General features: G+C 39.9%; 1 protein-coding gene across 5 annotated transcripts; it reads right to left on the bottom strand.

Moving 5' to 3' along the window:
* Window positions 1–2,507: 2,507 nt before the first annotated feature.
* Window positions 2,508–14,025, bottom strand: LOC105015507 (G-protein coupled receptor 4). Of its 5 annotated transcripts, XM_020053898.3 has the most exons (3): window positions 9,376–9,517; window positions 4,238–4,382; window positions 2,508–3,995 (listed from the first exon to the last, which is right to left on the bottom strand). In XM_020053898.3, exons 2-3 carry the CDS (start codon window positions 4,263–4,265, stop codon window positions 3,238–3,240), a joined length of 786 nt encoding a protein of 261 aa, XP_019909457.1. In that variant the 5' UTR covers window positions 4,266–4,382; window positions 9,376–9,517; the 3' UTR covers window positions 2,508–3,237. The 5 variants fall into 5 exon arrangements, with proteins under 5 accessions (XP_019909457.1, XP_010877014.1, XP_010877010.1 ...); XM_010878712.5 differs by lacking the exon at window positions 9,376–9,517 and adding an exon at window positions 13,830–14,025 and having other exon boundaries at window positions 2,508–4,382; XM_010878708.5 differs by having other exon boundaries at window positions 2,508–4,382.
* Window positions 14,026–14,659: the final 634 nt, after the last annotated feature.

Here is a 14,659-nt window from a genome sequence, read left to right as displayed (position 1 = left end):
TTCACTCACCGAGCCTGAGGTACTGATAGTCACCTCTATCGTAATTGGGCTGGCTTAATATAGCCTTTAGGTCCTCTTATGGTCCGTTTAAACTATTTTCTGGTTTTCTCCAAGGTGTGGGTACTTCCCAGCTATAACTCACAAACTCTTTTTTTTAAATCTTATCTAACTAATGCTGATCTTCTGTCCCTCTGTGAGTTCAAAAGGGGTCAGAGATCAGATCTTTTTATGGCGGGGACTCAAGTCTTGTATTCCTTCTCGGGAACGAATCCCTGGTCAACCCACGTCTTTTTACCCTAACATATACTATCAAAAATACTTTATTAAACCCAGAACCAACACCTAAAGGAATGAATGTATTTTTACCCAACCTTGGAGCAAACCAGTACCAAACACACTCTCACCGACGATCGCGTCTACCCCTTTCGCTCAGTTGCCTGCAAGGGACCTGGACGGGGAACTGTTATCGTCTCAAGGTCTAAGTTTTGATTTACGCAGTACGCAGAATCTCACTGGCTACTATCTCTAGTAAAAACAGAGATGCGGCTCAGAGGCAGAGGAATTATGATCAAGCAATTGACAATCACACACCCACAGAGACCAAGAGGGAGACAGAGCTCTCACAAGTTCCTACCTTTATTTAGTCAATCACTAGTACAGACAGCACCGGGTTCCGGGAGGGTCCAATAACCAAGAGTCAGATCAACTCTTCGCTCAGAGTCTTTGCTCCAAAAGCAAAAAAGCCCCGTTATCGGACCCACCAGACCCTTTTATAATGTTTTTGAGGGAGGTTCTTGAGGTTCTTGAGGGAGGTACACATTTTACATAATTGTACAATGTTTGGTTTACCATAATATCATCTTTCAGTTCCCTCCTTTTGTGTATGAAGGATATACATATTATACAACATTGTTCAATGATTGGTTTATCATTATCACATGACCCCAGACATTACCACCCTTCCCATAGTCCTTATTTGGGTTATATGTAGGCCCTCCCCATTCCTTGAAAGTTTTCTGTTTTACTGGGGTCTTCGTTCGATTCACAGACAAACACCTGGGGGGAGGGGGGTAGTTGTATGTCATCCATCTCAGGTCCTAGTGTAGGCTGATGATCTGTCCTCGGCTGCTGCTCCCGAAACCCTCGGCTCATCTCCTGCACTCTGCCCTTTTTCTCAACAGTACTCACTTTTGTTAGATACTGTATAAATATAAACAGAGCAGCCTGCCCCAAAGATGCCATGCTGGGGCGTTAATATCCCTGCCCTGATGGATTGCAGATGGGCAGGCCCCACTAGCTGCCTCTGGAATGTTCCGGAGCCTGGCAGGTTTTTTCCTTGGAGATGTTGGTGCAATGCTGATTCAGTAGTGGATTTGTCTGTGCCACAATATCCAGAGCATTTTGAGATTAAGATCACCTCTATAGATCAGTCTATTCATCCATCATCCTATAGAATGTCTGTGAGACTCTTATGTGTAGATCTGGAACAAAACTGGATGTGTATTCAGATAAAGAAAGGAATGAATCCAGGAAGGATCCACATTTCTCAAGAATTCAAGAATGACCAGCAAGCAAAACAAAAACCTTAGTGATTAGTTATACCCAGGCTGAACTTTTTCTAACAGGCGTTGATTGAAGGATGTGTCAGACACAACAAAAGCTCATGAGACAATCTTCTCCTGCATAACCAAGCATTACCACCACTAGTTTAACTGGGGAGAGCTGATCTTTTATCTCAGTGCCCAATATATAAGGAGACATAGGGCTTATTTACATTATGAGAGAAAGAATAAAATGCTCCATAGACTGATAATCATTTCCATAACATTTCCAACGGCATTTATGCGACCAACTACTCAGGATTGACTCAGTCTAGGAAAGATCGATCGATAATCATGGCTGCAGCACAGAAACCTGATACAGTCCAGACACAATTGTCTTCACACTTGCAAACCTCTGGGGAGCCTCTATTGAAAATGTGACGCATGCTACCTCGGTAGGTGGCGCATCCAGCTATCAAGATCTGCAAGGTTACACAACAAATTTAAGTTGGCATCTCAAGTCTTCTTTGATTTGTATCGGAAAATGTAATGTAAACATGTCCATAGAAAAGACAATGGTCCTTCATTGCTCAGTTGGTATATCTAGAGATTTGATTCTTGGGGCCCCCTATACATCCCTGTGAGATAACTAATTTCCTCTAGATAAAATTGCCTGCAAAATGAATAACTGGGCTTGCCCAGTTTTCGAAACTGTAGGGGAATGGGTCAACCAGGCTATTACAAGGATGACAATGTCATGCTGACATTCTACTTTAGGTGCCAACAGCTCTCACAGCTCCCTCAGCTCCCACATCTCCCACAGCTCCTACAGCTCTCACAGCTCCTACAGCTCCTACAGCTCTCACAGCTCCCACAGCTCTCACAGCTCCCACAGCTCTCACAGCTCCTACAGCTCTCACAGCTCCTACAGCTCTCACAGCTCCTACAGCTCTCACAGCTCTCACAGCTCCTACAGCTCTCACAGCTCCTACAGCTCTCACAGCTCCTACAGCTCTCACAGCTCCCACAGCTCTCACAGCACAAAAACTGTTCAACAGCATGATAATGTGGATGGGTCCGAAGTAAAGCCCCAGAGTCAGCAGTTCCACCCCAAGGAGTGGCCATACCTGTCTCTTCTCCTGCTCCTCGGTGGCTGGATAGGAGCAGACAGTTTACAGCAGGGCTATTCAAATCCGGTCCTGGAGGGCCGAAACACTTCTGGTTTTTGGTTCTACCTGCTAGTTGATTGCCTTCACCTGGCATCTCAGGTCTGAATCAGTCCCATATTGTTAGTAGAGGATAAAGCAAGAGAACCGGCCTCTGGTTTACAAGCTCTACTGTACCTGTAAGTAGTGGCTGCAGATATACAGTAGAGCAAAAGAGGGTGCCAAATACATATAAATAGACATCCCAATGCCTTACCAATACTGCCTACATGATGTTCTACCATATCTCTGTTTACATGCTGCTCTACTGTCGTACATTATATATAACAAAGCAAAACCCCTGGGACAGCATGAAGTTAGAGAGTTATAATACAAATGTTAAATGAGTGAAATGGTCAAGGTCTATTATTTGTGTTATTAATAAAGTTGGTCACTTCTGAAACATTAGTCTGTACATGAACGTATGAACGGCAAGACAAAACAGCATGACAGAAAAAAGGTGTTACAAGGAGAGATAAAAATCCATCATTTTATTCTGGCCCCAGGAAACTGGTTGGAGGTTGAAAAGAATCAAACCTCACTGACTCCTGATTCTTCTCTTCTTTTGTCCGCTTGAGGAAGTGCACCACTTGTGTAACGTGTGCCTTGCCCAGTCTGGTGACGAAACAGTAGAGGAATGGGTCAGCCAGGATGTTGAGAGCTGACATAGTCAAACTGACATTGTACATCAGATGACAGGGGATCCCACAGCCTGTACAAAAACTACACAGGAGCATGATAATGTGGATGGGTCCGAAGCAAAGCCCCAGGGTCAGCAGTACCACCCTAAGGAGCCGGGATACCCGTCTCCTCTCCTGCTCTTCGGTGGCCCGGTTAGAGCGGACCGCTATGCAGATTCCCCGGCAGCAGAACGACACCATCAGAATGGGAAACAGGAAACCCAGAACGAAACGAGTCACACTGACCTGTTTAAGCTTCTTTGTCTCAAGCAACTGAAAACAAATATCCTCCTGGCTTTTGTCTGACTTGACCCAGATGACAGTAGCAGTGTTAAGAGAGACCACCAGCACCCAGATAACCATGCTGATCCCCACGGCCGTGTCTACCCTCCTCAGGGTGCCGTACTTTAGCGGATGGACCACAGCTAGGTAACGGTTCATGGCGATACAGCAAAGCAGCCCATCGCTGGTGTAGAAGTTAGTGTAGAGGAGGATAACAGAGAGTAGACACATGGCTTCTCCGTGACGCCAGACACCTTGAAACATAAACTCCACCAACAGGGCCAGGCCTGCAGTGGATAGAAGGTCAGACAGGGCCAGGTTAAACAGATACACACCCAGGTCATTCCTTTGTCTGATGTGCTTCCAGGACACGTAGAGGGAGAAGAAGTTAAAGGGAATCCCAATGATTATAATGGTCATGTACAGAAAAAGAAACACCTTCCTATTCCCATCTTCATAACTTGGTTGACCAGTTGTGGTGGTAAAGTTGTAATTCAGCTTTACAGATGTGGTATTCATAGCCTCTGACCTTTCGAGAAAAATGCAATGCAACTCATAATACTCCAGCGTAGTAAATGTTGTGGACTCGGTCGTCGATCAGTTTAAGCTGCGGTCTCTGGCAGAAGTTTGTATTTGAATTAGGCCGGCTGGTCTTCTATATCTTTTACATGTTCCTGTCAAATAAAGCATAAAATGACTTAAAAATACATTTACAAGTGTAGCAAATTAACGGTGCAGTCCATAAGTGTATACGGTTGCAGCTTTAGCTTTAATTTAAGGGTATTTACTCCACATTGGATGAACCATTTAGAAATAGCAGTGCATTTTGAACATAGTCCCTCCCATTTAAGGGTACCTGAAGTATTTGGACAGTTGGCTTCAAAGCTGTCAAATAAAGTGCTGCTTGAAAGTATGTGTACCCATTTTGCAATTATACAAACCCAATTCCAAAAAACTTGGGACACTGTACAATTGTGAATAAAAACAGAATGCAATGATGTGGAAGTTTCAAATTTAAATATTTTATTCAGAATACATAGACATATCAAATGTTTAAACTGAGAAAATGTATCACTTTAAGGGAAAAATAAGTTGATTTTAAATGTCATGGCATCATGATGCGCCAAATGTTTTCTATGGGTGAAAGGTCTGGACTGCAGGCTGGCCATTTCAATACCCAGATCCTTCTTCTATGCAGCCATGACATTGTAATTGATGCAGTATTTGGTCTGGCATTGTCATGTTGGAAAAAGCAAGGTCTTCCCTGAAAGAGACGACGTCTGGATGGGAGCATATGTTGTTCTAGAACATGGATATAACTGTCAGCATTGATGGTGCCTTTCCAGATGTGTAGGCTGCTCATGCAACCCCATACCATCAGAGATGCAGGCTTCTGAACTGAGCGCTGATAACAACTTGGGTTGTCCTTGTTCTCTGTAGTCCGGATTACATGGCGTCCCAGTTTTCCAAAATGAACTTCAAATTTTGATTCGTCTGACCACAGAACACTTTTCCACTTTGCTTCTTTTTTCACTTTTCCACTTGGCTTCTTTTTTGACCTATAGAGTTTTAGCTGGCAACGGCGAATGACACGGTGGATTGTGTACACCGACAATGTTTTCTGGAAGTATTCCTGAGCTGTTGTGATTTCCATTACAGTATCATTCCCAGAGGTGGGGGACTCGAGTCACATGACTTGACTCTAGTCTGACTCGAGTCACATGACTTGACTCTAGTCTGACTCGAGTCACAATTTTCAGGACTTGTGACTTGCTTGATTAAAGTATGAAAATGACTTGACTTTGACTTGAGAACAAGTTACTTGAGACTTGACTTGAAGTGGAAGACTCCACAATGACTTGAACTTATAATAAACAAATAGCAATAAAATAATTTTATATGTTGCGACATCAGCACCACTAATCAGCGTATGTGCCTTTAACGCTGCACAATTCAAACCGCGCCAAACATGGCAGACAGTAACGTTAGTCGAGCTCCACAAATAGTATCGTTTGGAAAAAGATTTGCCAGATGCAAAATATGCAACAACGTCAAATTTCATTCGTTATTTTAAGAACCACAAGGAAAGGTAAGAAAGTAATCTCTTTATATTCAGTTTCACTAAGATCTATAACGATTAAGTTACTATGAATTAATCTTTTGTTTGTCATAATTTGGCCTTGGTTGCATATTATATATAATTTTTTTTCTTGTTAGAAATGTGACCATTATTACTGAATACGTCTGGTAAATAGATTTAAGGGAATATGACTATAACAGTGGCATAGCCTGAATTTTAATGTTGATGGGCATCTTAAAATGAGCGGGCATGTATATTATTACACGTAGGCTATAATGTCTGTATTAAATGTGGGCAAGTGTTTGTGGACTGCGTGTGGAAACTAAAAATCATTGTGCTTACACCATAACAGTTAACTTTACTGCATGAAAGGCTAACATGGAGGCGCCGATGTGATTACTAGCACCTAAACATTTCGAAGAGTTTTTTTTTTTTACTCATACAGAGAAGAATAATTACAGCGTAATTACATATTAGGCAGTTTTTCAGTCACAATAATTAGTTTATAAGGTTGTTATTATTAGCCCTTATTACATGTATTTGCTGAATTCCAGTGCAGAATGCATGTTATTTCTTGATAACAGACCATTGCCATGAAAAACAGCGCGTTGCTATGGACGCAGCAGGATTCTAACCAGAGACGGAACGGACTATTTTCTTTAGAGGAAGCAATACAGTCGTTTTTAAATCAATAAATTCCTTTTGAAATCAATATTTTGTGTCAAATTATAGATTTATTTGGTAGGTAGCCATGTAATAAGCGGGATAAGGTGTAGCGTGGCGGTTGTTATAGCGAATACAACCCCTTGGGCTGATTCAAGATCCCTCTGCTTTGTCCCCCCAAAAAAATTTACCGCGGATGAGAAAAATGTTTGATTTTGAAATCTAGCTTCGCACCGAGCGCACGTCAGAAACAGAGGACAGTGTGTGTGTGTGTTCATCTCTTTAGTACTGTGACTTGACTTGAAACTTTTAAGGACTCGACTTGACTTGCTTAGGGTGAACCCTTGACTTGACTTGCTTGATTTATCTGAACTGTGATTTGAGACTTGACTCCAGACTTGATGGTTAAGACTTGAGACTTGCTTGGACTTGACCATGTGTGACTTGTCCCCATCTCTGATCATTCCTGTATGTGATGCAGTGCCGTCTGAGGGCCCGATGATCACGGGCATCCAGTATGGTTTTCCGGCCTTGACCCTTACGCAGAGATTGTTCCAGATTCTCTGAATCTTTGGATGATATTATGCACTGTAGATGATGATAACTTCAACCTCTTTGCAATTTTTCTCTGAGAAACTCCTTTCTGATATTGCGCCACTATTTTTCGCCGCAGCATTGGGGGAATTGGTGATCCTCTGCCAATCTTGACTTCTGAGAGACACTGCCACTCTGAGAGGCTCTTTTTATACCCAATCATGTTGCCAATTGACATAATATGTTGCAAATTCGTCCTCCAGCTGTTCCTTATCTGTACATTTAACTTTTCCGGCCTCTTATTGCTACCTGTCCCAACTTGTTTGTAGCTCTCATGAAATCCAAAATGAGCCAATATTTGGCATGACATTACAAAATGTCTCACTTTCAACATTCAATATGTTATCTATATTCTATTGCAAATTAAATATCAGTTGATGAGATTTGTAAATTATTCCATTCCGTTTTTACTCACAATTTGTACAGTGTCCCAACTTTTTTGGAATCGGGTTTGTAGATTTTTCAGTGTTTACCTTGAAATCTTCATTTATAGAGAACCAGTCTTTTTATCTGACATTAGAGGTTGATAGCTACCAATTACATTTGTTGGTTTAGAGGAAATCATGGTTGTTGTAGAAAAACAGGAAAAGGAATTAGTGCAGATGCAAAAAGATAAGCAAGTGGATGGATAAACAACTGGGTTTCCAAATGACCCAATCAAAGAATGGATCGATAGAAGAGTTTGGTCAGGACTCTTTTAGAGACAAGAAGCCTGATCAGTTTGGTGTTACCCATACAGATAAATGCAGAACATACCTTGCTCAGGAGATCTTAGAAGACATCAGGAAGAGGGTAGTGACAGCATATCAGTGTAGGGAAGCCTATACAACCATCTCAAAAAGATTTCAGCTCCATGACTCATTTACAATAGAGAGCATTTAACATCAGAGCAACTCGGCCTAGAAGTGGACGCCCTTCCAAAATATCCTCAAGAGCCTCAAGAAAAATAATAAGATCTGGAAATTCAGACCTCTGTGCTGCATATCAGGTTACTGCGCTTCCTCAACAAGAACACTCAATCAAAATGGCATTCATGGGAGGGCTGCCAGGAAAAAGCCTCTGCTGTCAAAAAGAGACAAACTGGCTTGCTTAACTCGGCCAGAGACTCTGGACAGCTGACTTCAAAACCACCCTTTTTTGTCACAATCAAAACTGCTGTTTATTTGCGAAACCACTGCCTACCAAAGAAAAACATCTCTGTGGGGTTCATATGCTACAAGTAAACACCAGTTAGCCTCAAAAAGGATGGCCTAAACAAATACAAAACACAGAGACTGGACTGCAAAGCGCGAAAACACTAATTAACCTAAAAAACACGATGACCTAAGCAATTACGAAATACAGAGGCTTGAGTGCAAAAACACTACTTAGCCTCACAAACAAGCAAACCTAAAAAAATACCATAAAATCCTGCAGACTACAAGAAATAGTTATTGTACGCAGATGAGACAAATATTAACAAGATTAATAACAAGAGGAAAGAAAACAGCCTTATCTTTATCATATCACATCTTCTGTGGGTACTTACCTGTACTTATCTGTATATAATGTTTTTTTTCAGTGATGAGGTAACTGCTGATGGTTGAAGATGGTTGAATTCTGTATTACAGAAATATCATGTCTGCTCAGATACAAGTGAATGCGTAAAACTGGACGTCACTTCTCCTGCAGCAGGATAATGACCCAAACATTGCTAAAACAACCAAGTTGTTTCTTTTGTGCTTAAAACTGTAATTTTCTAGACTGGCCAACTCAAACATCCGATCTGAATCCAATTGAGCATTAGTTTCACTTTCTAAAATCATGGCAAAAGGCAAAAATGAACTGAAACAAACTGTATCTGAGGAAGGTTGCAGTACAGGACTGGCAGAGAATGACCAAGGAATATACCCAATGTCTGGTGATGTCTGTGTGTAGCAGATGTCAGGCAGTCATGCAATGCAAATAATCTTCAACCAAATACTAAAGATGACTTTATTCAAGATTATGTAAATTTGTCCAATTACTTTTCATCCCATAAAATAGGAAGAACTATAAATGAAAAGGGCTTTAATTCATGCACATTTACAATTTATGGATTGGAATACCCTCAAATGAAAGCTCACAGTTCGCACTTTAACCTCGTAGTCATTGTTTCATTTCAATACCATTGTACTGGAGTACAGAGCGAGAAGAGTAAAACTTTACTTTTAGGACTGAATTATTGATCTAAGTAAGCAAAGAACATCCTAATGGGTTGCTTGCCTACCTTAACTACAGCAAGGACTATAACTAGAATGTCTCTTAAGCAAACTGGCACTTGTATGATGAATTGGCAAAGCAATACTCACAGTATTTAGTAAATAATCCAATGCATACCGTCTCCTGCCCGAAAACCCCCTCTAAATAAATGGTACACAGAACACTACTTTCAGATACTTGCTCAACCAGTTGAAAAACAGGAAGAAGGAAACCACTGCTTTATGAAAACCATAACACCACCTATATAGTATACGGGGGAGTAATTGAAAATTATGCAAGTCATAACATTCAGTAGTCTCCCAGCCGATAACCGCCCTCAGGAATTTGTAGACAGAACATATACCATAATTTACAACCCTGTTTCCAAAAAGTTGTGTCAAAGGGAAACGATGTGTAAAAATGAAATGAAAACATAATGGAAAGATAATTTACTGTAAAACCCTATATTCAATAGAAAATAGTACAAAGACAACATATCAAATGCTGAAACTGAAAATGTAGTGTTCCTTGAAAAATATAAGCTCTCAAAATTTTATGCCAGCAGCACGTTTCAAAAAAAGCTAGGACAGGGTTAACAAATGACTGGAAAAGATGTGTAATGCAAAAATGACCTGGTGGAGAATCTCACAAAATAGTTAGGTTAATTGGCAACCGGTCAGTAACACTGCAATATAAACAGACATGATTCTGTAGTGGACACCACTGCATGTGCTCAGGACCACTTCTGAAAACCATTGTCTGTGAACACAATACGTCGCTGCATCCACAAATGCAAGTTAAAACTCTAGCATGCAAAGATAAAAACATATATAAACAAGATCCAGAAACGTTCGTCCACCTTCTCTAGGCCCAAGCTCATTTAAGATGGACTGAGGCGAAGTGGAAAACTGTATTGTGGTCAAAATGTGATTTTTTAGGGGGGGGAATAATGGACGCTGCATCCTCCGAACTAAAGAGGAGTGAGGGACCATCTGACTTGTTGTCAGTGCACAGTTCAAAAGCCAGCATCCGTTAGTGCACATGGCATGGGTGCTGAACAATATATACAGGTTTTGCAGCAACATATACTGCCATCCATGCAACGCCTTTTCAGGAAAGGCTTGGCTTATTTCAGCAAGACAATGCCAAACCACGTTCTGCACGTATTAAAACAGCATGGCTCTGTAGTAAAAGATTGGTAGCAATCATGTCCCTGACCTGTTGCCAATTAACCTAATTAGTTATGAGATGTTCCACCAGGTTCTTTTTTGGTATTACACAACTTTTCCAGTCTTTAGTTGTCCCTGTCACAAACTTTTTTAGACGTGTTGCTGGCATCAAATTAGAAATGGGCATGTATTTTTCCAAAAACAATTACATTTCTCAGTTTCAAAATGTGCTAAGTTGCAATGATGTGCAAATCAAAAAATGTGCACATCATTGCATTCTGTTTATATATGCATTTTACCTGGCATCCCAAATCTTTTGTAAACGGGCTTGTAGATACTTGCTCAACCAGGTCAGAAAAAGGAAGGAAGCCATTGCTTCACAAGACCTTTACCACCATATAAATACTGTAAATAATGTGGTTGGGGGAAATTGAAAATGTATGCAGTAACCAACAAATGACTGTGTTTACTGTTAAACTCTCTGGAAAAGATGTTATCACTTAATTACAGATACGCTACCAGGGCTCAATGTAAACATCACATTTCTAATGATAGAAATGAATAAAAAGTTAACAGGGACAGTTTGCAAAAGTTTTGCCTTTGCAAAACCCACATTTGTTTGCTCTTGCCTGAAACTTTTGACAGATGATACAGTGTATCTGAGTTCCATCTAAGTCTAAACAGGTAAATAATTTTTTGCACGGATCTAAACATTTTCGCTTACGTTTGAGCTTATAATCACCCTTTGCTGACTTCTGCACTTGTGTAATTTGCGCACATTTTTAAATGTTTTATTGAACAAGAAACCAGGCAAGCCTAGTTCAGCCAGCCGACAATAGAAAACATTATCACTTCAAGATTTGAACCCTGGTCACCAGCGTAAAGGGATATGTTGTTAACTACTACAATACGGAGCTATAAAGTTGTTGGTTATATCCTCTTGTCCCTATCTTGAACAAATCCTCTTTTGTCACTGGCCGTTAAACCGACTAAAGTTTCTTACTATGTATTGCGTTTGCCACCGTTTGAACAGCGTATTAGCCAGTAATAAGCTTTACCGGTATCTACTAACTTACTGGAATAGTCATAAGAATTGAGCAATTGCTAGTGAGTCTGCAAAAGCTATTTCATTTAAATATAAGAACGTATTTTTTTCTTTCATGGGAAAACAACATACTTTTTTCTTTCATTCATGAATGACATTTATACAATAACAATCAATAAAGGCGACGATAACTAACTTTTTCATCAAGTGAAAAGACGAGGGAATCGTGGAATCTACCAGAAATAATTAATAAATGTCATTGCTCTCAATATATTCAAACTTTGGTCTTCAACATGAGAGGCACTGTCTTTAACCACTATGCCACTGCATTACACATTTCAGCATTCGCTCGACTCCATTGAGGATTGTGTGAAACTGACGTTTCTTATTAAGTTTACCTCCACCACAAATAGCGTCTATGAATTGTATTGCTTTTGCCACTGGCCGTTTTAACAGCTTATTAGCCAGTAATAGGCTTACTAGTATCTCCTAACTTCCTAGGAATAATCATAAGAATTGAGCAATTTCTGACTGACTGACTGATTGACTGACTACCATTAAAAAGTTTGGGGTCACTTAGAAATGTCCTTGTTTTCTAAAGTAAACCAACATTTTTGTCCATTAAAATGACATAACATTCATCAAATTAAAGTGTAGACAGTGGTAATGTTGTAAATGACTATTGAAGCAGGAAATGGCTGATTTTGAAAGGAATATACATGAGGTACAGAGGCCCATTATCAGGAACCATCCCTCATGTGTTCCAATGGTATGATGTGTTTTTTTTTTATTCATAAATTTAAAAGGCTAATTGATCATTAGAAAACACTTTTGCAATTATGTTAGCACAGCTTAAAACACAGCTGAAAACTGAATAAATTAAACTGGCCTTCAATAGATTAGTTAAGTTTCTGGAGAATCAGCAATTGTGAGTTCGATTGCATTCTCATAATGGCCAGAAACAAAGAACTTTCTACCGAAACCCATCAGTCTAATCTTTTTCTGAGAAATTAAGGCTATTCTATGTGAGAAATTGCCCAAAATTGCCAAAAAACCACGTTCAACGCTGTGTACTACCCCTTTCACAGAACAGCGCAAACTGGCTCTAACCAGAATAGAAAGAGGCGTGAGGAGGCCCCAGTGCACAACTGAGCAATAAGAAAAATACATTAGTGTTTCGTTTCTAATACAGACACCTCACAGTTCCTGAACTGGCAGATTCATTAAATAGTACCCACAACACCAGTCTCAACATCAACAGTGAAGAGCCATCTCTGGGATGTTGGCCTTCTAGGCAGAGTTGCAGAGAAAAAGCCATATCACAGACTGGCCAATAAAAAGAAAATATAAAAATACGCAAAAAAACATAGACACTGAACAGAGGAATGGACAGACAAATCTAAGTGAGGTGTTCGGATCACAAAGAAGAAGAATAGTGAGATGCAAACCAAATGAAAAGATGCAGGAGAAGTGCTTGACACCATCTGTCAAGAATGGTGGAGGCAATGTGATGGTCTGGGGTTGCTTTGGTGGTGGTAAAGTGTGAGATTTGTACAGGTACAAGAGGTCTTGAAGAAGGAAGGCTATCACTCCATTCCGGATCTCAAACCTATTGAGTTGTTGTGGGTGCAGCCTAGCGGTACTGTACGTAAGAAGTGCCCAACATGCCAATTTAATTTATGGGAGGTGCTTCAGGAAGCATGGGATTAAATATCTTCAGATTGCTTCAACAAATTGACAACTAGAATGCCAAAAGCTGTAATTGCGCATATGCTGTAATTGCGCATATGGAGAATGATTTGACAAAAGCAAGGTTTGCAGGACAGTTATTATTTCAATTTAAAAAATCATTAGGCTATTTCTCACCTTGGCAATGACTATTTCTTATTTTACTACTTCTGATTCAAACTAATTTCATGTATGGTTTCATGGAAAACAAGGACATTTGTAAGTGACACCAGACTTTTTAAGTAGTGTACAACTAAGTGAGGTCTAGTGGAGAAAAATGAAGCATTTTTTACAGTCTCAATTGAAGCGCTTTTCTGACAAGCAATCATAGATATGAACATTTCAAAACTGTGCCCAGAGAGCACTGTTGAGTCCGTATTTTAGGACAGATGATGTAAAACTTTTGTTTGACATTTAAATCAGACTAGGTGTCAAGTTATTTATAGCCAATAAATGCATTACTCCTACGAGCGATTAAGTTTACACAATCCCAAATTAATTCCCATAGCTAATTCTGTAAACATAGAAGTTAACAGAGTTACGATAGCTCTTTTATTGCATCGCGTTAGTGGTGTTGTAGTACACCTATCATATTCATCTAAAGTAAGGATCACTTGCTTACCACCGTGAAATGCATAGAGGACTCAGAATATTTCATTTTGTCTCCATTTTGGTGATATCCTATTTGTCATTAAGGCACAGCATCTCCCAGCAGAGTCGATATCTGTCGACTATGGTAAACAGCCACCGTCGATTGCGACGAAATCAAGATGTCAAAAACAATGTTTTACTATACTTCGCTCACACGTTATGAGTGGTGTTCACTGGCAAATCTATCTAGAGAGGCAACCGCCTACTTGGTCTCGTTCCACGTTGCGTTGACGTCGCAGTGAGTAATGCCTGAACCTGTGACACATTACACTGCTGACTTCACTGTAGTTTTGGAATGGAAGTACTTTTCCCGTACCAAATGATTTTAAACCAAGCATTCCATAACTATAGAAATAATGGTATTCCGAATAAAGGGAGAGTGGACAGTTAACTCAATTTAATTGTTCCAAAAGTTCAATAGCTCTGACAAATATTCAGTTAATACCTTTATATCCCCTATGAAACTGATATTATCTTTATATATTTCATCTTGCTTTATAACTGTTTGCCCTTGCACAGTTTAGGCTATATTAGAATTATTCTACATTCAGTATAATATTAATTAGATGGGGATCTATACTTTTCACACAGCGAAATTGTGAATTGGAAATTGTTTATACACTGCTCAAAAAAATGAAGTGAATACTTTCACACATCGGGTCTCTATGAACAAAATATATTCAAGATCAAAAGCTTGACTGTACATGGTGTAATTTTTATCTAAAAAATTACGTAACAAAGGTCAATGGAAACCAAAATCACCAACCGATTGAGGGCTGGATTCAAACTCACACCGATAAC

The sequence above is a fragment of the Esox lucius genome, chromosome 15 (genome assembly GCF_011004845.1).
Source record: "Esox lucius isolate fEsoLuc1 chromosome 15, fEsoLuc1.pri, whole genome shotgun sequence".
Taxonomy (NCBI): domain Eukaryota; kingdom Metazoa; phylum Chordata; class Actinopteri; order Esociformes; family Esocidae; genus Esox; species Esox lucius.
This window is presented reverse-complemented; position numbering and strand designations above follow the sequence as displayed.